Source organism: Erpetoichthys calabaricus, chromosome 1 (genome assembly GCF_900747795.2).
Source record: "Erpetoichthys calabaricus chromosome 1, fErpCal1.3, whole genome shotgun sequence".
Lineage (NCBI taxonomy): Eukaryota > Metazoa > Chordata > Cladistia > Polypteriformes > Polypteridae > Erpetoichthys > Erpetoichthys calabaricus.
The window spans coordinates 117,697,713-117,725,523 of NC_041394.2; the positions used below are offsets into that span (position 1 = coordinate 117,697,713).

A 27,811-nucleotide genomic window follows, 5' to 3' on the forward strand; every position below is an offset into this window, starting at 1 on the left:
CAAGTCGTTATCACAGAAGGAATATACCCGTTTACTCACTCAACAAGAGTGAGCAGATAGTGGTTTCCTCTAAACTACATTGGGCACTAAGCTAAAAACAAAGAGTTCACTGATACATATGTATTGTAAACTTTGTAATAGGTATTTTATAGGTAAAGTTGCATGACTTGAACTTGAAGGGCCCTGGTGCAAAAAATAAAGTAGGCCCTCCCTCATGTGAAATTTAATTCAACTCAATTGGAAACTGACCATCATCAAGTTTGATACATCAAAGACATAAGCAATATAAAAGTGCAATAATCATAATGAAGCTTTATGTAGTGCTGTGTATGAAAATACCATTAATCCATTCGTTTTAATACCAAGTGGGCATGCACGTTTATAATTAAGCCATGTGAAACAACAGCCTTGCAGTCACTTGTGGCATCCCAGACTTACACACACAGCCTATAGTTACACCATGAAACAAGTACCACTGTCAACTAGAACTGCTGTACGTCATGTTCATATTTTGGTAGAAAATATCCAAAGTTGAATGATAGATTGTTTTAGTCAGACTGATCATATATCTATAGCTATTGATGAATTGACAGGCAACATACACATGGAACATTTGTTCTGTCCAATATTTAGGTTCCTGAGTGTTACAAATAAGTGGTAATACTTTACTATTGCTTAGCCTATGGAGAAGGAAACATGCTTGACTTGGAATGTCGTTAGCAAAAGGGTGTTAGTGAGAACACAAAGATGTTTTAAGAAAACTTTCTTTGCACAGTAACAAGAGTCAAGACCAGGGTCTCATGTATAAACTACCATACTAAAATTTTTCTTATGCTCGAAAGGCAAAAACAGTTTACACATAAAAAAGTCTGATTTATTAAAATGATATGTACACCATGTGCCACAGCAAGTTTTTTTATGAAACTCAGATCAACTTAAAACTATGCAATTGTGCATGAGCTTTTAGACACTCCCTGTCACCTCTCGTCAGTAAACAAATATGATTTATAAGCACCTTATTTGAATATTCATAATCTAATCACCATATATATTGGGCCATGTTCCTGAGTGACATCTTTACTACAAGCCATGGGAGAACACAGAGGAATAAACTTCCGTGAATTTAAACTTAAGGTATTACTGACTGAAGGGGAGAATATCAAAAGCATTCTTTTTGACTATCTGTGTGTGTTAGTCACAGATAAAAGAAAAAAAAAATACAAGAGTGGGAGCAAAAGGCAACAGCTGAGTGGAGAGAGCAATGTGCCGTCATGCAGTGCCTGGCGTGCCACTGGAACACAGTGTAAATTGATGCAGACTATGTACAGAGGTGCGAAGAATATTCTAATTGAACTTATAAACAAATAATTAATTTTGCTAAGTAAATACCAATGTTGCCATATGTACAAGACTTTTTAATTCAATATAAAACATCCAAATATCTTTGAATTGACATTGTGATGATGTCCTCAGGGACAGGGTCTGCCTCATCCATGCACTCATCTCAGGTGGCAGAGCTAGTCCATATTTCTTCTCTGTCACAATGTGGCAAACCTTTGTGGGGCTGTACAGCAGTGTGCTGTCTGACAAGTCCAAACACCAACGTCTACCTTTTAATAAGCCATCTACCTTTGTGTGTGGGAGTGCCTTTCATTATATTTTGTGGTGTTGCCCACTGTTTCCTGAAAGAAAGATTATACAAGTTACTTAATTGCAATCCTCTTAATTTGGCTTACTACGAAAGAAGCCCACCATCACACAACAGCATGACCCTGAAGTCTGCTTCGCACACTACTATTTGATAAATTAAAATAATCGTGGTTTAAGGCAGGCCACCTTGCAACATTAGACAGACACATTTGAGCATCATATACAGTATTAGCTGTATATTGATTGAGTGATAGTACTTTTTGTTTAACAATTGACAGTACATTAGAACTAATTACATCAAACACCCCTTTAAAAAAGTGAGCAGTCATATAATCAAGAGGATAAAAAGACGGATTCATACAACTCACAATTTTATTAAAAAGAAACTGGCTGAAACTGATGAAGTACAGCAGAGTGAATAACACCCACTGAGGGATCCTGAGTAACCGGCACAATGTTAGCTCTGACATCAGTAATTTTACACATAAAGTATTGCAAAACTTGAACACTGACTTTTGTTATTTATATTACATGTAATGCTAATTTACATTACTGCACCACAATGATCTTCAACCCACTTCATGATCTTCTACATACCAGCCAGAGGTGCTTCTGCCAAATTGAATTGACTCTTACAAATCCTGTGTACGAATCCATTATTAACCATTGAACCTTGTTAACCATACTTGAGACGGCATTCCACTCTTTCCTTTACTAATCAAATATGTGTCATGTGTTTTCACTGTCACATTTTAGTAGTTATTCTAAAGGTCAAATGTCATGTTTTAACAGCCCCACTAACTACATGACTCCGCGATTACATATTTCTGTTAATTCATTCGAGATCGGCTCATCACAGTGTCCTAACTTGGCAAGGAAACAGATAATCAGTTTCTTGAGTTAAACCAGGAGATGTGTGCAAAAGGCAAAACAAATAAAAAAAAAACATAAAACAAAGCGACGAAAATCCAGATGAGAAGCAAAAATCACAGTCAATAATCAAGCAATAAGTGGAAAACCAGGCAAGACCACAAGCAGATAAGGCTCTGTGCAAAAGGCTGACCGTTTATCCCATCAGCCGATTAATTCAAGGTTATGACCCCAGAGACCACGCCCCAAGAAACGTGAAATGCAACCCTGACAGGGTTGGCTTCCATATGGCTTCCATAACAGAAAAAGGCTATGAGACTTCAAATTTTAGCCCTAATCATGACAGAGTGGTCTGCCTCATTCTTCAAAACATTATGAATTAAAAAGCTACATAAATGTCTCTCTAATGTGGATGTTTTGAAACTCTTCATAAATAAATATTATTTTGGAATAAACATATAGAGCAGCTCATTTTGTTATTTTGGTAGAACAGCCAAACATGCAGATCTCTCTATTATAAAAAAAAAATCCTGGAAAGGAAAAGCACGGCGACGAGACGTGATCTTCTCGGAAGTTCTTGGAAGACACTTAAAAGACCCGCGAGATAAAAGAGACTGGCCACAGAGCGTCTCGCAGGGAACATAAACATGAGACTTGGTGCCAAGAGATTGTCCCAGGGCCGTCTTGCGGGGACGTGGAACATGAGATTCTTGCAAGACACGCCCTACTTACAAATAACGAGAATGGCCAGCAAAACACTCAGCCATGTAAAGGCACGAGCACACACAGATCCTGTGCTCTCAGCACATGTAAAGCGTATAAGGACAATGATGATGAAACGTCAACGACTAAGCAAAGAAGAAAGAGCAGCGCAGAGAAAAGAGACCCAAAAGTGTTGGAGAGAAAAAAAGGCAGATAAGAGATTATGAAAGCAGTGGAATTCGAAAGGTATCGCCATTGCGCGATACACATGCAGAGAAAGGTACAGAATATGAAAGCAGTAAAATTCAAAAGAATTGTAGCGTCCCAGCCAAGTTGAAGCCTTTTTTGTTTTAAGTGACTGTTAGGTCCGATTGAGGGAGGGCGGAGTACAGCACGGAAGACTGATAGCGGGGTATTGATTGATGCAGTAAGGGGGGGCGAGACCCGGGGGAGGAGAGGTTGGAGAGGGTGCTAGAAAGTTGTGTTTGGTGTGAAATCGGGTATTGTTCAAGTAAAACTTTTGTGACACTTTATTACATCAGTCGCTACAGTATCAAAAAAAAGAAACAAAGTCTTTTCGCCTTCGCATCATTCAATGCACAAAACGTGGATTTACACAATAATGGACCATATGCTATGAGAATCTGTGGTCCTGCACCAGTTAAAGCAACAACAAGTTTAATTTCAAAGAATACACAATTCAGTCAGGTGTATATTTATGATCACGGAGAAGCGATGTAAATTTTAACAGGCGACAAGAAAGGTGGTGTACTGTATATATTCCGCTAATAACATTAGACACCAAAGGAGATCGTGATATGCCATTCGTATTAAAATGTTTACAGTTTACCGTGAGAATAGCTTTTGCTATGACAATTAACAAATCACAGGGACAAACATTAGAAAAAGTCGGATTATTTATTAGAGAAACAGAAACAATATTCACACACGGGCAGTTATACGTTGCGTTGTCACAATGTGTCTCCAAAAACTGAATCAAAATTCTATGCGATTTGAAGAAAAGGTAATTCCAAATATTGTTTTTAATGAAGCTTTAAAATAAAAGTGCAAATAATGCAATTGAAACAATTCCAAAGAAAAAATAAAGCTTTTAAAATTGTATACAGTAATCCCTCCTCCATCGCGGGGGTTGCGTTCCAGAGCCACCCGCGAAGTAGGAAAATCCGCGAAGTAGAAACCATACGTTTATATGGTTATTTTTAGAATGTCATGCTTGGGTCACAGATTTGCGCAGAAACACAGGAGGTTGTAGAGAGACAGGAACGTTATTCAAACACTGCAAACAAACATTTGTCTCTTTTTCAAAAGTTTAAACTGTGCTCCATGACAAGACAGAGATGACAGTTCTGTCTCACAATTAAAAGAATGCAAACATATCTTCCTTTTCAAAGGAGTGCAAAGCAAGCAGTCAAAAAAAAAATCAATACGGCTTTTAAGTATGCGAAGCACCGCCGGTACAAAGCTGTTGAAGGCGGCAGCTCACACCCCCTCTGTCAGGAGCAGGAAGAGAGAGAGAGAGAGAGAGAGATAGCGAGAGACAGATAAAAAAAATCAATACGTGCCCTTTGAGCTTTTAAGTATGCGAAGCTCCGTGCAGCCTGTCCTTCAGGAAGCAGCTGCACACAGCCCCCCTGCTCACCCCCTTGCTCACACGCAAGAGAGAGAGAGAGAGAGAGAGAGAGAAAGTTAGCTGGATAGCTTTTCAGCCATCTGCCAATAGCGTCCCTTGTATGAAATCAACTGGGCAAACCAACTGAGGAAGCATGTACCAGAAATTAAAAGACCTATTGTCCGCAGAAACCCGCGAAGCAGCGAAAAATCCGCGATATATATTTAAATATGCTTACATATAAAATCCGCGATGGAGTGAAGCCGCGAAAGGCGAAGCGCGATATAGCGAGGGATCACTGTATCCAATTAACCAAACACAGGGTTTGGCGAGCGAAGCAAGCAGGGGGCAGAGCCCCCTAGTAATCCAAATAAAAAAATGCATGGATAGTTGAGCAGACAAGTGTTGCCATGTCTATTACATTCAGAGGATGATTATTAATTTAGCTATCTGTTGAAATGTTTTTATTGAAATACTTGACACAAGTTAAAGTGATTACAACTGGAAGCTAGTTGGTCCTAAACTACATCATATTCTTATTTCTGTCTTTCACTTATTTGACTGTGCAGGATGCTGTTTTCTGGCTCCAGAGAAGGACAGTGGCCTATTCTCTTTTCTATGATTCACATTCGAAGGCACACTCCTCTGCCTGCAGTGCTTCTGATGGTAACCAATGACTTACTTATAATGTTGGTGGCAATTTCCACTGAGCAAACGCTTTATCTGCTCACTAATTACAACAAATGTTGTTTGTTGCTACAACAGATAATTCTATGTAACTATTGCAGTATCTCTGAATCTGTGTTAGGATATCAACAGGCCTGGGATAGCCTGTTACATCACAAATCAAAAATTTAATTGTGTGTTTTTTTATTTATCCTAATAATCACATCAAAAATTGGTATTCAATTTGGATTATCTATTTATGCATTGTTTTATATTAGAAGACGATATTTTGTATATAGCATTAACAGTTTCACTGACTTTCTCACAGTACATCATGGTGGTCTTCATGATCTTGGTCGGTGAACTTTTTGGACTGTTAAATTTTTACAGTTTTTCTCAATGGCTGTTTACTGGCCTGGCTACAATGGGCCTTATAATTCATCGATATCGAAACCCAGATCTTCCACGACCTTTTAAGGTATTTGATATTATTATTCACTCTACTATAGTGTTTTGTTCTGCCTGCAAAATGCTTCATAAACAGAGCATGCATGCTTTTAATGTTGAATTCTTTTTTCCCTCAGGTTAAGTACATTTCTTTCACTTAAAATTAAGTTATTTTTACCATTTGCATTCTGCAGCTAGGCAGGAACTAAATCTTTACAGACTGGCAGTTTATCAACTTTCTTTAACAATTTCAAGCATAAGAATCTGCAACCAGAAATGACTGCCTTCTGTAGGAAATGTCTCACCATCTCAGGAAAAGAGACTGTAGCCATCTTTAGTTGACTGGATTTTGCTAGTTGACATAATTGTAAGGACAAGGAGACAGACAGAGTTAAGGCATATCCAGGATGTAGATATTACAGTGCGGTATTTAAACTGTACTCAGTCTGGTAATCAGTTATGATTTCAAGTTCTGTGTTTACCAACAATCTTTTTGACACCATGGAATATTTTACATTTCATAATATAACATTCTCTAATCCAGTAAATGCAATTCAAAGTCATGGGGGTCTGGTGTCTAACATGGCATCAGTGGTAGAAGGCGGGAACCAACTGAAGACAGAGTTCCAGCCAATTTTAGGGCACCTCCAATACACTCGCCTTGGACCAGTTTTCAATTCCTAGCTAACTTTGCATGCATGTATTTGGTACTGTTTATTATTAATAATAATAATAATAATAATAACAACTTTATTTATATAGCACCTTATCATACATTTACAAGCAACTCAAGGTTTCTTCCACAGATTAATCAACAAAAAGAAAGATATACCACATTTACTTGGATTATTATAATTAATACTTTGATAATTTTTAATAAATGTAAGTATACTAAATACAAAATCAACCAGGTATTGTTAAGCAAAATTTAAGATGTTTAGATGTTATTTATCCATCCATCCATCCTCTTCCGCTTATCTGAGGTCGGGTCGCGGGGGCAGCAGCTTGAGCAGAGATGCCCAGACTTCCCTCTCCCCGGCCACTTCTTCTAGCTCTTCCGGGGGAATCCCAAGGTGTTCCCAGGCCAGCCGGGAGACATAGTCCCTCCAGCGTGTCCTAGGTCTTCCCCGGGGCCTCCTCCCGCTTAGACGTGCCCGGAACACCTCACCAGGGAGGCGTCCAGGAGGCATCCTGATCAGATGCCCGAACCACCTCATCTGACTCCTCTTGATGCGGAGGAGCAGCGGGTCTACTCTGAGCCCCTCCCGGATGATTGAGCTTCTCACTCTATCTTTAAGGGAGATCCCAGACACCCTGTGGAGAAAACTCATTTCAACCGCTTGTATTCGCGATCTCATTCTTTCGGTCACTACCCATAGCTCATGACCATAGGTAAGGGTAGGAACATAGATTGACTGGTAAATTGAGAAATTTGCCTTACGGCTCAGCTCCTTTTTCACCACGACAGACCGATGCAGAGCCCGCATCACTGCGGACGCCGCACCGATCCGCCTGTCAATCTCACGCTCCATTCTTCCCTCACTCGTGACCAAGACCCCGAGATACTTGAACTCCTCCACTTGGGGCAGGATCTCGCTCCCAACCCTGAGAGGGCACTCCACCCTTTTCCGGCTGAGGACCATGGTCTCGGATTTGGAGGTGCTGATTCCCATCCCAGCCGCTTCACACTCAGCTGCAAACCGATCCAGAGAGAGCTGAAGATCACGGCCTGATGAAGCAAACAGAACAACATCATCTGCAAAAAGCAGTGACCCAATCCTGAGTCCACCAAGTCGGACCCCCTCAACACCCTGGCTGCACCTAGAAATTCTGTCCATAAAAGTTATGAACAGAATTGGTGACAAAGGGCAGCCCTGGCGGAGTCCAACTCTCACAAGAAACGGGTTCGACTTACTGCTGGCAATGCGGACCAAGCTCTGACACCGATCGTACAGGGACCGAACAGCTCTTATCAGGGGGTCCGGTACCCCATACTCTCGGAGCACCCCCCATGGATTCCCCGAGGGACACGGTCGAACGCCTTTTCCAAGTCCACAAAACACATGTAGACTGGTTGGGCGAACTCCCATGCACCCTCCAGGACTCTGCTAAGGGTGTAGAGCTGGTCCACTGTTCCGCGACCAGGACGAAAACCACACTGTTCCTCCTGAATCCGAGGTTCGACTATCCGACAGACCCTCCTCTCCAGAACCCCCGAATAGACTTTTCCAGGGAGGCTGAGGAGTGTGATCCCTCTGTAGTTGGAACACACCCTCCGGTCCCCCTTCTTAAAGAGGGGGACCACCACCCCAGTCTGCCAATCCAGAGGCACTGTCCCTGATGTCCATGCGATGTTGCAGAGACGTGTCAACCAAGACAGCCCTACAACATCCAGAGCCTTGAGGAACTCCAGGCGTATCTCATCCAACCCCGGGGCCCTGCCACCAAGGAGTTTTTTGACCACCTCGGTGACCTCAGTCCCAGAGATGGGGGAGCCCACCTCCAAGTCCCCAGGCTCTGCTTCGTCATTGGAAGGCATGTTAGTGGGATTGAGGAGGTCTTCGAAGTACTCCCCTCACCGACCCACAACGTCCCGAGTCGAGGTCAGCAGCGCACCATTCCCACCATACACAGTGTTGACACTGCACTGCTTCCCCCTCCTGAGACGCCGGATGGTGGACCAGAATCTCCTTGAAGCCGTCCGAAAGTCGTTCTCCATGGCCTCCCCAAACTCCTCCCATGCCCGAGTTTTTGCCTCAGCAACCACCGAAGCCGCATTCTGCTTGGCCTGCCGGTACCTATCAGCTGCCTCCAGAGTCCCACAGGACAAAAGGGACCGGTAGGACTCCTTCTTCAGCTTAACGGCATCCTTCACCGCTGGTGTCCACCAACGAGTTCGGGGATTGCCGCCACGACAGGCACCGACTACCTTACGGCCACAGCTCCGGTCAGCCGCCTCAACAATAGAGGCACGGAACATGGCCCATTCGGACTCAATGTCCCCCACCTCCCTCAGGACATGGTCGAAGTTCTGCCGGAGGTGGGAGTTGAAGCTACTTCTGACAGGGGGCTCTGCCAGACGTTCCCAGCAGACCCTCACAACACGTTTGGGCCTACCTGACTGGCATCCTTCCCCACCATCGGAGCCAACTCACCACCAGGTGGTGATCAGTTGACAGCTCTGCCCCTCTCTTCACCCGAGTGTCCAAGACATGTGGCCGCAAGTCCGACGACACGACCACAAAGTCGATCATCGAACTGAGGCCTAGGGTGTCCTGGTGCCAAATGCACATATGAACACCCTTATGCTTGAACATGGTGTTTGTTATGGACAATCCGTGACGAGCACAGAAGTCCAATTACAAAACACCACTCGGGTTCAGATCAGGGGGGCCATTCCTCCCAATCATGCCCTTCCAGGTCTCACTGTCATTGCCCACGTGAGCACTGAAGTCTCCCAGCAGTACGAGGGAGTCCCCAGAAGGTGTGCCCTCCAGCACCCCCTCCAGGGACTCCAAAAAGGGTGGGTACTCCAAACTGCTGCTCGGTGCATACGCACAAACAACAGTTAGGACCCGTCCCCCCACCCGAAGGCGGAGGGAGGCTACCCTCTCGTCCACCGGGGGTAAACCCCAATGTACAGGCTCCAAGTCGGGGGGCAATAAGTATGCCCACACCCGCTCAGCGCCTCTCACCAGGGGCAACTCCAGAGTGGTAGAGAGTCCAGCCCCTCTCAAGGAGATTGGTTCCAGAGTCCAAGCTGTGCGTTGAGGTGAGCCCGACTATATCTAGCTGTTATTTATTTTTTCCTTTTTATTTACTACTAAAAAGATAAACAATAACATCCATCCATGCATTCAATAATTCTAGATTCATGAGAGATGGATGCCAGAGTCTAGCTTGGCTACATCGGGCACAATGCAGGAATAAAAAGTGGATGAGTCCATTAGTCTTTTACAGGGCTCAGTTACAGAACTGTATGCTCAAAAGCACAGAATTCTACAGGCTTTAGCAATGGTTTAAAAAAATCTGCTTATCTTAGTAAATTAAAGAACTACTACTAAACTACTAAAGTCAAAGTTGAAAGGTCTGTTTTTTACTTCACATAACAGGTTTTGTGTTCCTTTTTCGTAGACTCCCTCCTTAATTATGTAAGTGGTTAAATTTAACTCTGATTGGATAAATGTAGATGACTATCAAGCAACTACATCCTTGATGTGTTTTCATGAACAGCAGAAACATGATGACATCAGGTCCACTCATATATTTATTGCCACAAAATGTATGATTGACAGTGATTATTGAGAAATATCATAGTAGTAATTAATTAAGTGAGAAACCTCTGATTTTTAATTTTACTTAATATGGTTGCTATCAGACTTTATCAGTATATTGTAAGTTTAAATGCCACTGAGGAAAACATGAAAATTCTCCTGCATAAACGTCTTTCAGAATAAAGAGCAGTGGTTTCCCAAGATGTGGTAAACTAAATTAAGTGGTTAGCACTGCCACTGCACAGATCCCCACTGTTCTGAGTTTGAGTCATGTGTCCAGTCATTGTCTCTGTGGATTTTGCATGTTCTTTCCATGTCTACATGGTGTGAAAACAAACAAAGGACAGTGTAAGAAATGTTTCGGATGATTCCTTGTTTAATTTTTATGACCAGTAATTGAAGTAAGAGGGATTGTTGTCTTGACAATGTTTGAGAAAACATTAAGATAAACAGTTTCAGAGATGCAGAGCTCCTTGCTGCTCTGAGGATGGGTTAGGACTAGGATGGGGTAAATACCAGTGGGACTAAAAAGGGTGGAGTTTCATGACTCCTGGAAGTGACCTCAGTGATTATCCAATGGTTTCTCTTTCTCCATTCTAGGGAAACATTCTCAAATCCTTCTCCGTAATACTGCTACAGAAACTGTTAAAGCACTCTCTGTGCTTGTATGTTTGGAAATAGGTTTTTCTCTGCATACTCCAATGTTACATTACACATTTCCAAAGACATGTGTAAGGTTAATTGGTAACTCATAAGATAAGATATTTATATTAACCAATCATGGCTCCGGAGAACAATGACCCTATAAATTGGCTCTGTGTTGGTGGGTGAGTGAGTGAGTGAGTGAGACCTGTGTCTCTGTACAAGGCAGTTTCCTGTCTTGCACCCAGTGCTGCTAGGCATACCTCTGCCTCCCTACAACACCCCCAGATCCTTCACCATGACCCTAAAATGAATTAAATGGATCTGAGGATGTTATCACTTAGAGTGGATGCAGCTATTGCTTAAATTATAAAAAATATGAGTTATCAGTGTCTTCTAAGGACAGTTAGAATCATGTTAAATAGTAGTTTACTTTTTGAAAGACTTGTTTTCATGTGTAAATAAAGTTGATATTCACAGTTGTTAGTGCTGCTGCCTCACAGTCAAGACAACAGTTCACATTCTTTCACCATCACGATCTATGTTAACTTTGCATGTACTCCCTGGGTCCATTTGAATTTTCCATTAGTTCTCTGGTTTGCTCCAATACCCGAAAAATGTGAATGCAATCCTGCTTTTAACTGGTGTTTACATAAACACGTCCTCTGACGAAATGACCTCATTTTCAGTATTTATTGTTGCTTTGCACGCAGTGCTACTTCAATAAGCTGTGGCTCTCCACCACCTTACATTACAGGTTAAAAAACAGGTGCATTTTATTTATGTATATTTAATTGTAAATTACTTTTGCTTGTCACATTTATTTTCTATTCTTCCTTTTTCTAGTCATTTTAAGAGACATGGAGAGTCATTTGCTATTCTTGCGGCAAATGATGCAATATGTACAAAGTAACTCTGGATAAGGTGTCCATTACAGGCCATTATATTGTCTGCTCAGACTTGGCCAGATAGGATTACCACATCACCTAACAAAATTAGAGCATTAAAACTGACAATCACAGCAGCACTCACATTTATTTTCATAGGTAGGTTTTTCAGGTTTTCTTAAACTGGTTGTGCTCTTGTTTTGTAAACTAATATTAAATGAGAAGGATTATTTATGAGGTGCTCCGGTTTCCTCCCACAGTCCAAAGACATGCAGGTTAGGTGCATTGGCGATTCTAAATTGGCCCTAGTGTGTGCTTGGTGGTTGTGTGAGCACCCTGCGGTGGGCTGGCGCCCTGCCCAGGGTTTGTTTCCTGCCTTGCGCCCTGTGTTGGCTGGGATTGGCTCCAGCAGACCCCCCGAGACCCTGTAGTTAGGATATAGCGGGTTGGGTAATGGATGGATGGATTATTTATGAATAGTTCAGGTGAAATTAAAATAAATTTCAGGACACTGCTAATATTTTATTTCTCTCTTTTTGAATAGGTACATCTATTCATCCCTGCGGTTTTCACCGTTGTATGTTTTTTCATTGTGGGGATGTCCCTCTACTCTGATCCAGTCAACACAGGCATCAGCTTTGCCCTCACCCTGACTGGTGTCCCAGTTTATTTCCTTGTGGTTCAGAAGCAGAGACTGCCTTTATGCTTCATCACACGTTTTCGTAAGTGACCAAAAGTGTTTATTCTTTTATTGTAAAGTGTGCTATGGAATTAGTTTTTCATAATTAAAGTTATCTCCTGGTACATCCATTTTTATCAAAACTATGCATCAGTCACGTCTCCAGTGAGGTAGAAACAGCATTTTGAATATCAAAAATAATGACTATTGTGTAATATTTAGTACAGTGGTACAAAATTAGCACGGTTGCCACACTTTTTTTGAGGGCATTGGTTGAATTTGCTGCCTGGCCACACTCTGTGTGGCTTTTGCATGTTCTCCTTATGACATGGACCTTTGATTGATATACAGTAATCCCTCGCTATATCGCGCTTCGACTTTCACGGCTTCACTCTATCGCGGATTTTATATGTAAACATATTTAAATATATATCACGGATTTTTTGCTGGTTCGCAGATTTCTGCAGACAATGGGTCTTTTAATTTCTGGTACATGCTTCCTCTGTTGGTTTGCCCAGTTGATTTCATACAAGGGACGCTATTGGCAGATGGCTGAGAAGCTACCCAACCAGAGCGCGTATTACGTATTAAATAAAACTCCTCAACTATATTGTGAGCACGGGGGCAGTTCGCACCCCTAGAGGATACGGCCGCTCCTCAAGAAATGCTGAAAGATTACCTTTACATTGCTCTCTTCCTTGCTGGGCTTACATATGGCTGCTTTATCAAGCGATATGCTTCCCGCACTGTGCTTCGCATACTTAAAAGATCAAACAGCACGTATTGATTTTTGATTGTTTGCTTTTCTCTCTCTCTCTCTCTCTTGCTCTGACATTCTCTGCTACTGACGGAGGGGGTGTGAGCAGGGGGGCTGTTTGCACCCCTAGACGATACGGACGCTCGTCTAAAAATGCTGAAAGATTACCTTCACGTTGCTCCCATCTGTGCAGCTGCTTTATCAAGTGACATGCTTGCCGCATGGTGCTTCGCATACTTAAAAGCTCGAAGGGCACATATTGATTTTTGATTGTTTGTTTTTCTCTCTCTCTCTCTCTCTCTCTCTGACATTCTCTGCTCCTGACGGAGGGGGTGTGAGCAGAGGGGCTGTTTGCACACTGGCCTAGAGGATACGGACGCTCCTCTAAAAAATGCTGAAAGACTACCTTTACATTGTACATCCTTGCAGCTGCTTTGTCCGGCGGTGCTTCGCATACTTAAAAGCCAAACAGCCCTATTGATTTTTGTTTGCTTTTTTCTCTCTCTCTCTCTGACATTCTCTGCTCTTGACGCGCACTCCTTTGAAGAGGAAGATATGTTTGCATTCTTTTAATTGTGAGACGGAACTGTCATCTCTGTCTTGTCATGGAGCACAGTTTAAACTTTTGAAAAAGAGACAAATGTTTATTTGCAGTTTTTGAATAAAGTTCCTGTCTCTCTACAACCTCCTGTGTTTCTGTGCAAATCTGTGACCCAAGCATGACAATATAAAAATAACCATATAAACATATGGTTTCTACTTTGCGGATTTTCACCTTTCGCAGGGGGTTCTGGAACGCAACCCCCGCGATAGAGGAGGGATTACTGTATCTACTTTTAGAATTAATAATAGGTTATTGTACTGGTATTCTTATGAGATAAGTGATAACTCATGAACTACGGAAAAAAAACTGTAAAATATAAAAAGAAGAACTTACACTGTAACTTGTTTAGTTAATATAAAATATAGCTTGCCTTCTGGTCAAAACAAGTTAAAAAAGAAACTTGAGATTGTCTGAAATTACACATTAATCATGGTTTGTGGGCTGCAACGTGGATAAAAATGCTGATTGATAGAAAGTTCAAGAACATAGTTTGTGCCTAGCCAGGATTGGTCCAGAGGCACATGGACAGAGCATGGGAAGGGTGTTGGCCCCTAAGCTATGACACCCCATTGGTTCAAGGGGTTTAGGAAGGAAGAACATAGCTAGTTTACATGGGCAATTGTTTCCATGAGCATCCAGAGGCACAAAACCACAAAGTAAGTTTGAAAGAGCCACCTTATACCTGGATGTGTTGCTATTGACCCAGATTTACAGTTTTTACATCCATTATCACTTTTTTTAACTTTATGTACATTTTTCATGCTAAATATATACATGCATACATATGTGATACAGTATCTGACAAACAATACAAAGAAGTACACGACACGTGTTTTGCCCTTATTGGAGCTCGTCAGGTGTACATACTTTTGCATCTCCATACGGTGATCGAACCTCAGATGTCAGCACCTGAGGCAATGCCTCAGATGCTTCGCCACAGCAGATGGTTCGCTTATTTGGCAGGGTGAAGATTGGAGTATTACATTCTTTTTTAAGTCAGAATTGCAATCTGATTATTACGTGGTTACCTACCAGGTAACACTAATAGTTGGTCAGCCAGTCGGCACACACCCGCCATATCCTCTCAGTTGCTAGAAGCAGCTCATAGATATGTGATACAGTATCTGCCAAACAATACAAAGAGTACAAACATGTGTTTCAACCTTATTGGGGCTTGTCAGGTGTACGCACTTTTGCATCACCTTATGGGATGCTGACACACAAGGTTAGATCCTCGTAAGGGGATGCATGCTCTAACCATTGTGTGGTTAGAGTGTGAGCACAGCCAAGCAGAGTGATACAGACAGTGGTAACCTGATATGTGCTTTCTCAATTTTTTTATTTTTTAATAAATTTGCAAAAACCTCAAGTAAACTTTTTTCACGTTGTCATTATGGGTGTTGTGTGTAGAATTCTGAGGGAAAAAATGAATTTAATCCATTTTGGAATAAGGCTGTAACATTACAAAATGTGGAAAAAGTGATGTGCTGTGAATACTTTCAGGATGCACTGTATATTGCAAATACACTGTAACAGGAGACACAATGTATTGCTTACTTTGTGCTATTTAAATAAAACCTGTTGAAAGCAGTCTTCCTAGGCTTACATGTTAATATTTATAGTTTGAGGCCTTCATCTCTAAACTGTTTTCAGTCATATATAAGGATCATTTCAATTCAAGACAGGAAACAGAGAAACAGTGCTTTGTGGGTGAATGAAATTTCAATTCTGCTGATGATAAGATTGACATGTTGGTTTTATTATCTTACAGACATGCTCACTAAGAAGCTACAAGTTCTCTTGGAAGTGATGCCACAGGAGGTGCAGACCTACTAAATATCTTGACCTGATCAAAGCTTTTACCACAAAGTTCAAAAGCACTTTAAAGAATGGTATACATGTACCAAACATGAAACAAAGTTTTCATTTCAAAACAAAGCTTTATGTGTTAAAGACCATCACTGTGAAGAAGTAATCCAAAGAACATTTTTGTAACTATGCTGTTTCTTTACTCATGTGAGACACTCTTTAAAGAGTGACATAAAGTTTCAAGTAAAACACTCACTAAAAACTCCAACTCTACATTTAAAAAGTCAAATTTAATTTAATTTATTTAGGTCTTAAAATTATGTCTAAATTCAGTACCAGTATTTTCAGCACTTTAGAATGTTGTCCTTTCTTAATTACTACATATTATAAATTGTTTTTAAAAGATAAAGAATGTTAATCTATATCTTTTTGACATGGTGTCAAAGTTGATGGGAAGCAATAAATTAATTACTACCATATGACTATTCAGGTGTTCAAAGGCTTGAAAATCTTTATTAACTACAGTGTAGTACTGAACAGCATGACAGAAGAGAGGTTGATTTCCAATTCACATTCCATAGGAGTGATCTCAGCCCTGAAGATATGAAAGTGTAGTGCCACAAGAGACAAGTAAATCAACACAGTGCTTCCCAGCCGTAGACTCTCCAGTCAGTTTAAAGGCCTTGGAGTCTCTCTCGCAATGCTTTATTAAAACTCTACATTGATGCCTGATGTCACCATCCTGAGACATTTAATAAAATAATTAAAGAAATGGATTTTATGATTTTGTGAATTTCCCCTTGGGATTAATAAGGTATCTATCTATCTATCTATCTATCTATCTATCTATCTATCTATCTATCTATCTATCTATCTATCTATCTATCTATCTATCTATCTATCTATCTTTAAAAAAAAACAAGAGTGGATAATCAGACCCATGTATATCTTATACTGAGCACAAAGTGTGGATTTAGCCAGCACTATAAAGAACAAACCAGATATTACATTTATCCTGCTCAATTTTCATCTTTCACATTTGTTCTCTTAATACCCTAATCTGTTGGGTTTTTTATATACTCATTCTTCCCTGTTTGAAATGAAACAAAAGAAGTATGAATTAGCATAAACTGCACTAATCCGTGGTTTTCATAAGATGTTATAATAATTTACTTTATAATTTTAGAAGTACATAATAAACAAGAATAGTTGTGTCAAATATTTGAAATATAAAAATCTGTGCTTCAATGTATATGTATAAAATCTAAATATTCTCAATTCAAATAGACATTTTTCACCCTCTAATAGAGGTCCATAGAGGACTAGATCAGTAAAAGATCAGAAATAAAAAATAACACAATATACATAATCACTGAATTTGAAAGTCTAAAGCAATACCTGAAGGCAAAAATTCACAGACATGAATGTCACTGTCAAGGTCAATAAACCTCTCGACAAGGTCGACACTCTCTCCACAGACAGACACACTGCATCTTGCATAACTAGATATCAAGACACGTCAAACTATATATCATATTTGGGGTTTTGTCATCCTGTGAGCCAGATGGCGCCGAACAAAAGAACACTAAAATGTTGCTAAAGCATTTATAAGTCATTCTTATGAACACACTAAGGTAATCATTTCTTATCAAATAAACCTTGCAGGTATATTTAATATAATAGATATTTAAAAGCAAGTTGGGCATAAGTGCAGCCCTGTCCTTGACTGGTAGATCTGACTTCTTCCTTTTGCCTGGTGCTGTCTACAAAAATCCGTTACCATGATTTGGAAAAAGATTAAGAAAATGTAAGGATGGACAATAAACCCTTTAACTTTGACAATTACAAATGCACATAGAATATTCAACATAAGCAAAACAGCTGGGAACTCCACTGCAGAATAAGAGTGGCTCAATCTGTTTCCCAATGCCATGGGTCTTATACATTCTGACATGAAGCTTGTTTTCTTATATTAATTGGTAAAAGTTGATAAAAACAGTGATATTGTTTCTGACAAGTTGCTAATATTTAGAAAAGATCACCTGTAAGAATTATTGTTTATCTTACAACATGCATGGCCTTCTTTCATTCTTTAAAACATGGTATAAAAATCATTTAAAGAGGGTAAAAGATACTATAAAGAGAACAGAAAAAATATACTTTGATTACCAGCCTCAAAGCAATTCATAAGTAAAATAAGAGGAGATAAGGTGATTAAATAAAAATTAACGTATATTGTAATAAGAGTCGAGAACAAACATAAAGTTTTGGAATTTTGTACCCTGTATACTTCAAAATATACAAAATAAAAAAATGTCTTTACAGACAGGGAGTTTAAAACGAAACTGACACATGTAGGTATGATGGCGGCAATACAGTATATGCTGGAAACAGGAAGAGGAATCGGAAGTGATGTCATTAGGAGTTGGGTTCTGTTGAGGGTTTGTTGAGGGAAAAGAGGAGAAAGTATTACTGGACAGCACCACCCCTTGGCTCGGCTGAGAAACATTTATTTTCAAGCCCATAAATAATAAAATAGTAATTTTTATAAGAAGATCATTACGTGCCTGGTTTAAAGTTAAATTGACCATGAACATGTTGGCATATCATGGGTCTCTTATACACCACAGGGATTTATGAGTTAATTGTTCAACCTTACTAGATGCAGAAACATGTATGACTGAAACAGCTACATAGTTGGAGGATGTGTTGAGTAGAGTCCTATGGTTGACCCTACAGTATTTTACCCTTTATACTCTATTATGTAGATTTTATGAAAATGCTTCAAATCCCATACACTTACCACTCTGTGGTTAGCTACTGTACTATAGCACTTCCTCCTCCCTTCCCATCTTTACCTCTAACCTCGGGCAAATAGAGTGAAAAAACAGGCAGGAGAAAGAGCGACACATTTAATCATTTATGTTATTATAGGTAATATGCCCAAATTATAAGCAAAATAAAAGGAGTGTGAAAAAATACCATTACAGCCTAAGTAGCATCCAAGTATTAGCATCCACGGGCATCTTTCAGTTTTATGTTCTGTCTAACTTGGTCTTTGCTACCACATGGCCTTTGAATGGAGTAATGAAACAGGCCACTTGCTTTTCTCAATATGGCTGTCTTTGTCATGGAGAAATGGTAAGATAAAGAGGTTGTCTTCTCTCCATGGCCAGATGGTGAGAGAGAAAGACCAACTTATACCATTTCAATCACAAATCTTTAACCAATGGGAACAGGCAACTGCATTAGTTAATCTTTTTTTTAGCATGACTGGACCAAATGAAATACGTCTGCTTGTGTAGAGTCAAGTTTTATGCCTAATCATGCTTAGCCAAAACTTAGTTCTCTATGGGGGAAGGTGCGTTTCTTTATGTTCCTTTTTATTGTGTCTCATCCCTCATGCTTTCTGGAAGGGAGTAGGGTGCTAAACCCACTTCTTCTCCAGATTAATACATCTTTACATGTACTCCATAAATTTTCTTCCTGAAGGGATGGGTTATGTAATATAAAGGCCAGTTTGGTCACCTCTCTGATATTTGGAGTTCATTCTAACTACAACAGTGCTGCTGACATGTCCGTACAGTTGAATCCCTATCCAGTTCAACCACTTTACAGTGTAGGTGTAATAAACAAGCAAGAAAGGAAACTACTAAACCATAAAGCTGGCCCAGATGGTGCTTTCCTCATCAATAAAACACTGGGTGTAGAAACTGGTTTGTCCAGCTTCCTGACTTCAAAATAACAAATACTGTAAACACATTCAAAATATTTATCAACATATATGCTATCACTCATTTTACACTCCCCTACAGAAGACAACTACAAAATGCTGATGTTAGACATGAAATATATAAACTAATCTTTAGCTGCTAATGCAATGTATACCGACAAATGAAGTAACTATTCTAAGGAAATCCAATAATTTATAATAGGTACATTATAACTTAGAACTTTATTGCATATTTTGGGTACATGCTTATTGCTTTTGATTGGCTTTTCAATAATTTACTATCCTCCACCTATCATCTATTTCCTACACCCACTTAATCTTTGTTCATTCTGAAACTTGGAGCTGTTGCCCATCTTAAAAGCAGCAGAATGCTTTTGAAAAGACCTCAGGCAGTCCCAATACTCTGTTACCTTTTCCATTACATTTGCATAAAGCTCATGCCTTCTTGTATATTCAGATGCATGTGAAAATGAAGACCCTGATAAGATTTGCCAGTTAAATTTAACAGTTGTTTGTGGGGGAAAAAAACAGGAAGATATCAGAAGAACATGCAAATTCCACAAATGTAGAAATGTGCCAAATGATTTGGCGGCCATGTGGTATTTTGTACCAAAATTTCATACCCCCTGTTTCAATAACTGCTTTTGGAGTTATATTTTATTATGATGTTATATGTAACATGTCATGCACATTACACATATAGCAATTATGCTACATTTTGGCAACATATGCCTATGTTTTGAAAACATCCATTCAAATGGCATTGCCCAAATTCTAAACAGAGCCCCAAAATGGTGGCATGATGATGTTACCAAAAATAATTTAAAAATTAATCAAATTCAAAAAAAGAAACAGCTGCCTTAGTTAGTGAGTGGGTCTTTATGGTAGTGCCTTAAGTTGATCTCAGTCTTACATTACAGGAAGAAAAACTTTTGTAAGTTGTGGAAATTGTATGCTAGAGCTTCATGATACTATATAGGGTGTGCAGCATGGATCAATTCTGGACATGCTGGTATTTTCAATCTACAAGATTCTGTTAGTCCAGGGTATTTCAAAATACAAAGTGAACTTTACTGCTACATTCCTAACCATAATCTTGCATCATCAGACACTGATTTGCTTATAATTCCCAGAGTCAAGCATAAAACAAGTGGTGAAGTATGAAAGTGAAGTGAAAACCTGAGGAAAGACATAAGAGCTAACTACCTTCATTTTAATCCGTCTGGTCCTCGTTCTCATGAGGATATCTTGCCTACTTATCCCTATTATTCTCATCTTGATTCTCTTGGGTTCCACTAAACTTTTGTACAAAATACTTTACTTCAATAGGGGTTATGGACAAAGCATTGCAGACTGACCTCAACACTGACTTGCCTCATAATAACAACCACTCTTGTTTGTATGTATTGAATGCAAAAGGTGATGTTTGGTAGCTAGCAGTTTTCTGACTGTAGAATAACCTCTTTATGCATTGTGACAGACAACTAAGAAAGCTCCATGATCAGGACATCCCGAAGACAGAAGGACTGGGGGAGACGATATATTGGGGACAACACCTCCCCTGGAACACGAGAGGACAAACCCCCTGGAATATGTTGGTACCAAGGGTTTGGAGCTTAGAAGCTCAGCCCAGCTGGGGCCCGTGGTCACCACCAGGGGGCGCATGGTCACTTGAGGTCCTGGACGGCCACACTTGAAAATGCTGCCAGAAGAAGGTCCAAAGGCACCTGGAGTACTTCCGGGTGTCCATGCATTACTTCTGCCACAACCGGGAGAGCAGCCAGAAATTAACTGGAGAGCACTTGGAACATTTCTGGGTGCAATATAAAAGAGGCCACCTCACTCCATTTTGGGAGCCACAGTCGGGAGGTGGAGGACAGAGCTTGCAGGAGAGGAGAGGAGTGAAGAAAGGAAAGATGGAAGAAGAGAAAGAGAGAAAAGGAAAAGAAGAAGGGAGTGAGCAATATTTGTGGGTGATCTGTGCACTGTGTGCTGTAAAAGAAAGAGAAGAAAATAAAAGTGTGTGTGCTTGGACTTGAATCACTGTTCCTATCTGTGTCAGGGTTAAACTACCACAGCATGAATTATGTACTTCACAATTTTGACTTTCTCCAAAATTAAGATTCTTATTTTGTTTTCTTTTTTTATCTATACTAATAATTGCTCCTTCCCCATTTGCACATTGCAGGAGTTCAATGTGTATGGCTTTTGGCCGTTCTTCTTGAGAGCTTTGCTATATCTCATTGAACTTTCTAAAACAATACCTGTAGATCACCATTTTCAGGTTCAACAAATTCCTGATGTGCTGAATGAAATGTGTTAATCAGTAACTAAATGAGTATTGAAAATATTAAAATCTTAAAACGAAGTCAAGGCTTCATCTGGAAAAGAGACTAAACTTTGGTTTACCACTAAGTGGCATACTTGAGTGACAAATATCAGCTCTTGCTGGTACAGCTTTCCAGAGACGCATTAAAAGCACATTTTTGTAGCTTTACTATTTACCAAGTCTTTAACAGATTTCTAACATATCGTATGCTTTATGAAAACACCTTGATAATGTCAACTGATTTTACTACAAATTGATTTGGCTTTTAACTTAAGTCTGCCATTTGTTTCCAATGTTATTAAAGTTGGTTTTCTAAAGTTACATTTTTTTATACTGTACAAATGTTAAATGGGCTATAATTTCATATAAAGGCAGTAGATCAAGGCAGCTTTATTTTTGCTGTTGGAGAGACACGTACTTAATAAAAACTGCAGATTTCAAAATGCATTCTTTGTGCATTACCGTATTTATCTCTGTACGTTTTTGCCTACCTTAGCAAACTAATATCTTTATATATAATACGCTACTCTGGCTGTTCGTTTGTCTGTCCAGAATTTGAAATCACCTGTAGCTTGCAAACCATTTGACCTATTGGCCTGAAATTTGGTACACATATACTACATGACGTCTACTATCTGCTTTCGGGGTGATGATTGACCTCCAAGGTTATTCCTCTTTTTATTTTTATTTTATTGTATTGTAGAATCAACTTTCGGCAGCAGCCAGCAGGGTGGCTGTGTGGCACATGCGTACAGGCACTGTTCTCATCCCCTACCACCTTCGCCGTCACTTCCCCTACCTCTTCATATCCTAAATCAGGGGTAGGCAACGTCGGTCCTGGAGTGCCACAGTATGTGCAGGTTTTTGTTCCAACCCAGTTCCTTAACGAGAACTCAATTATTGCTGATGAAGCACATATTGCTTAAGTGACATTTTAATGCTTCATTTTAGTGGTCTCGCTTGTTAAGGTTCTCCAACCTTAATTGCTTATTTCAATCTTAAACTGCTGCATTCCGTGTTTTAATTGCTCCTTATTAGCAATAAGATGTAAAAGACAAAGCAGCCAGCAGTTCTCCAGCTAGCTTTTTTCCAATTACATCTTTGTGTGTTCATCATGCACGGTTTGATTTAATAAAACACTTAATAGAAAAATGTGACAGACTGAAAATGATCTGTTTTAGGCTTCAAATCATTTGGATGATATCCTTGGAAAGGAAAAAAATCTACGATATAAAAGCCTTACATTGCACAGACTAACAAGCCATAAAATTAAATAAGGTCTGAGATTGGCAATGATTGGTTTCTAATTAAGCAATTGGTTTGAATGAAAACCTGTAGCCACTGCGGCTCACCAGGACCGACATTGCCCTACCCCTGTTTTACATCTTATTGCTAATAAGGAGCAATTAAAACACTGAATGCAGCAGTTTAAGATTGAAATAAGCAATTACGGTTGGAGAACCTTAACAAGCGAGACCACTAAAATGAAGCATTAAAATGTCACTTAAGCAATATGTGCTTCATCAGCAATAATTGAGTTCTCATTAAGGAACTGGGTTGGAACAAAAACCTGCACATACTGTGGCACTCCAGGACCGACGTTGCCTACCCCTGTCCTAAATCATTCTTGAGGCAGACTGAAGACATAATTGCCAGGTTAAGTGAAAAATTAAAGAAAACGTACTAAGTAATTGCAACACAAGCACTGACTTAATCAAGTTTTTACACAAAAAGATGCCGATGAAAGAAGAGAAGCGGGCTGCTAGGGTGGAGAAAAGAAGAGCTGCTCGGAGAAAGAGTATGAAAACTATGAATGCTCAAGTCAAGTGCGCCATTACTGGTGATCTCATAAACCCTGAACAGCAGAGCCAAAGTATATTTGAAATATACTATGTCAAGTTTAACAAATAAAAATTGTGTAGGTCTACTAGGGAAATATTCACTATAAAGATCAGATTTAAGATTACAGTGTGTCAAAAGAAGATGGCAAAAGCAGGGCTTCTCCTTCTAAAAATACTCTTGTAGCTGAGAAGCGATATGAAGCCAGACACCAGTTAGTTGTATGGCATAGTACAGTAATACAGTATGTTTTATTTATTTTTTCTTACTAGAATTTCTCATCAAATGATGAGTGTTCAGTTCTGTAGTAAGGTCATCAAGAATTGGAAGAGGAAAGTGATGTTATTGCCAATGAAATTTCTTTAACAAAGTCATTGCTTACAAATAGTAGCAGCTGTCCATTGTCCTGTAGGTATCATGGACTTATGATTATGCATTCTATGGTAAGTCAGCCATGGTCAGTAATAAACATTGCCTTGTAATTAAATGATTTAACACGTGAAAAATTATTTGGAAGAAACAGATAAACAATATGTAGCTATTATACCAGACTAGTAAAGTTTTAGTATAACTCATTGGAAGTTTGTGGTCTTGCTTATTTTGTAGGTAAAGTATTAAAATGTCTGAGTTATGTATTCAGAATGGTCCAACTGCTTCAAGCAAGTTGTGGTGATAATTATGTAAATGGACCAATCATAAGAGAAGAGCTCCTGCTCACACCCCCACTCATTCACTCCTACATGTCTTTAGGTGTTGGAGGACAGTGTCTAGAGTGACAAACAGACCTGGGTCCATTGGATTTGTAACGCAGCAGTGGAAACTTCTGCATCACTGTGTTTAGTAGAATAAAAACAAAAATGTATGCAACCAAAAATGACTATAAAAACAAAAGGAGGACATCTGTTTTTGCACATCCCCCATATACATTGGTTAGTATGGTGTTCAGCGTATGTTGCTGGTGTGTTAAAAAGCCTGTTCTGTTGTCTGAGCAAAAAAAATATGGTTGTACAGGAAGGTAGGAAACATTTTGTAGAAGCAGCTATTTCTCATGAAAATGTCCTCATTAGAAGTACTTTCTGCTTTTACTTTCACAGATGTCCAGTTCACAGGTCTGAAGAATTCTCGCCAAGAGGGCCTCCGTCTGTTCTACACAGCATGCTTCCCCCTCTGATTTGCTTTTACAATCCGAAAAAACAATCTTGGCTTTGACATCTGGACATAGCTGAATGAATTCAGCACTCCACAAGTTGGCTACATACCAGCATTGGCCTCAAAATGAGTGACCTAGTTCTTTAACAATCACTCTGATAAATGATAATTGGTGAACTTGAGAGAGCTCCACATTTAACCCAGGACCTGCAGAATTACTGCAAAACATGGCTCATTAAAGATAGTCACAGTTTTGATAACACAATTTAATCTGAACAAGACGGGGATCCTAGTTTTTCAGGAAAAAGTCCGATAACAGAGGCACAACAGATATTGCAGAAGATGAAAATGCAACAAGGTGTATTTCTTTTGGATTAAAACATGAGTATTGTGAAACTAAAATCTGGCAATTACTGAGCTGGAAAAGCACATATGGCTTTTACGTAACTGACTTAAAACCTCTACCATTCTGACCGTCATTGTGAATTGCAGTGAAGTATGGGATCAACATCCCAAAAGGAAAAACAAATGTTGAATGTTGAGCTTTGTGAAGAGCCATTCAAATGACCCCCCCACCATCTTTAATACATACATGGTGGAAGAGAGCTTTAAACCATAGGAATCACTTATAGGAGGACATCAAATCTGGTCATTTTAAAGCCCTCCAGAAATCTTTGATTTCCTCCCTCCACACTAGCAAATAATAGCTGAATCAGTTCAGCCAAATCAAGGCTTACATTGCGTTTAATAAAGCAGTCTTAATGAATACATGAATTAAGTTGACTCCTAACATGATTAAAATATACACCCTGCAATGTTCATTTTCATTCCCTTTAAACCCTTAGAGATGCAGGCGCAAACTTCAGTTAGAGTCTTCTGTCACTTTCTGACTGCCATATGTGTCTGATTACTTAACTATAATTGCTTTCATTATTACTGCATATCTGCCGGCTTTTGATACAGCAAAAGAGGAGCATGGGAACTAAGAAGACAAACCTACAAATGTGAAGGGTACTTACAAAATAAAGAAAATAGAGGAAAAGAGAAAGATGTACAGATAGCTGAGCCTACTATGTTTTTTCTACCTTTTGCTTGGTTTTTTTTTTGCATTTTATTGATTTTATTAAAATTAAATAACATTCCATACAAACAAATCAAGTTTTACAAAACTAAGTTTGAAACAAATCAACCCCCAATTTTTTTTTTTTTTTTTTTTGGGTTGATGATAAACTTTGTGTGCCCGATCTTGCCATTATTTTTTGTTTTGCTTTAAAGACCCCAACTCCATGTAAAAAAACAAATACCATCTTACTGCCTGAGTGAGGCTGTTCCCAAAAGTTGTGTCATCTTCTTTATCAAAATAAGTTGCAACTTGAACAACAGTGGGGGAAAAAAAAACCACTTTCAAGATTGCCCTGCTGTTGAGGGTTCATATTCAGACTGAGAGTGAGGCTTGCAGTGAAATGGACCAATGGCAGGCAGGCAATAGAAACAGCTGGTTAGGTCCTGTTTGAAAGGCTGCTGCATTCAGTGGTGCAAGAATGTTATGCGAGAAGAATTTCACCATAGTTTAAGGTGAATGAAGGCCCTCATTGTTAATTTATCTGGGGGGAATGTATAGTTTATTAGGAAGTTTTACTACACTAAAATGCTGCAAGCATGATCATGGGTAATCCCTGGGGGCAAGCTTTGGGGGGCAGGTACCCCCACTGCAAATCAAACTTATTTTTTTCAGACTTGCTGTCTTTGAGTTATCAGTTGTGGTCTAAAATTAACCAAGGCAAAACTATTAATTATGTTGCGTTTTCAGCTTTCCCTTTGCTTTGCAAACATTACAAGCTCTGCCTTTAAATACTAAACCTTTTCTCTTTGTAATCTTTTTAACCGAAAACTTGCTGTTGCAAACCTTAAATATTTGCAGCTGTAGCTGTGTTTGTCCCAAATTACCAAAGTTCTGCAGCTTTTAGTTTGCTTCATAGGACAGTTCTGACAATAGTGTGACGTGTGTTGAAATAATTCCATGGTCCAAATATCTTCATTTTTTAAGTTTTAGTAGAGAAAAGCCAAGCAAAATGACACCTTTTATTGGCTAACTAAAAGATTACAATATGCAAGCTTTCGAGGCAACTCAGGCCCCTTCTTCAGGCAAGATGTAATCTTGTTCCTCTTTTCCTCTTGCCTGGCAGCTCTATCCTTAGAATCCTTCTCCCAATATACTCAGTATCTCTCCTCTGCACATGTCCAAACCAACGCAATCTCGCCTCTCTGACTTTGTCTCCCAACCGTCCAACTTGAGCTGACCCTCTAATGTACTCATTTCTAATCCTGTTCATCCTCGTCACCTCCAATGCAAATCTTAGCATCTTTAATTCTGCTACCTCCAACTCTGTCTCCTGATTTCTGGTCAGAGCCACCGTCTCCAACCCATATAACATAGCTGGTCTCACTACCGTCCTGTAGACCTTCCCTTTCACTCTTACTGATAACCATCTGTCACAAATTACTCCTGACACTCTTCTCCACCCATTCCACCCTGCCTGCACTCTCATCTTCACCTCTCTTCCACAATCTCCATTACTCTGTACTGTTGATCCCAAGTATTTAAACTCATCCACCTTCGCAAACTCTACTCCTTGCATCGTCACCATTCCACTGACCTCCCTCTCATTTACACACATGTATTCTGTCATGTTCCTATTGACCTTCATTCATCTCCTCTCTAGAGCATATCTCTTATATAACATGAAAAATGTTCATATGAAAACAGCCAGAAAAATGTATGTGAATATCCTATGTGCAAACTGCAAATTTATCTAACAGCCTATGCTAGCAGTGAGACTGTTTTCTATCTGGCTTAATTAACACTGACAGACATAGTAAAGAAAGTTCTATTTCATGTTAACTTATAATAATAATAATAATAATTCATTACATTTATATAGCGCTTTTCTCAGTACTCAAAGCGCTATCCACACAGGGAGGAACCGGGAAGCGAACCCACAATCTTCCACAGTCTCCTTACTGCAACTTATAGTGGGTAAGAGACTATACCATATTTGAAGTAACTACGAGAAACTGATATTCTGTTGAAATTAAGCAGGCACACTTCTGTGAATTTACCATTAACCTTAACTCTCTAAGATC

At 39.6% G+C, this 27,811-nt stretch overlaps 1 protein-coding gene across 1 annotated transcript in view; it reads left to right on the forward strand.

Annotated features, from left to right (window-relative positions):
* LOC114654860 (cystine/glutamate transporter-like) overlaps window positions 1–16,398 on the forward strand; it is an 81,720-nt gene extending 65,322 nt beyond the window's left edge. Inside the window, exons 9-12 of the mRNA XM_028805695.2 lie at window positions 5,422–5,518; window positions 5,847–5,996; window positions 12,313–12,490; window positions 15,580–16,398. Coding sequence (XP_028661528.2) covers window positions 5,422–5,518; window positions 5,847–5,996; window positions 12,313–12,490; window positions 15,580–15,644 — 490 coding nt within the window. The 3' untranslated portion in view covers window positions 15,645–16,398. The remainder of the gene's footprint in view (window positions 1–5,421; window positions 5,519–5,846; window positions 5,997–12,312; window positions 12,491–15,579) is intronic.
* The last annotated feature ends 11,413 nt before the right edge of the window (window positions 16,399–27,811 follow it).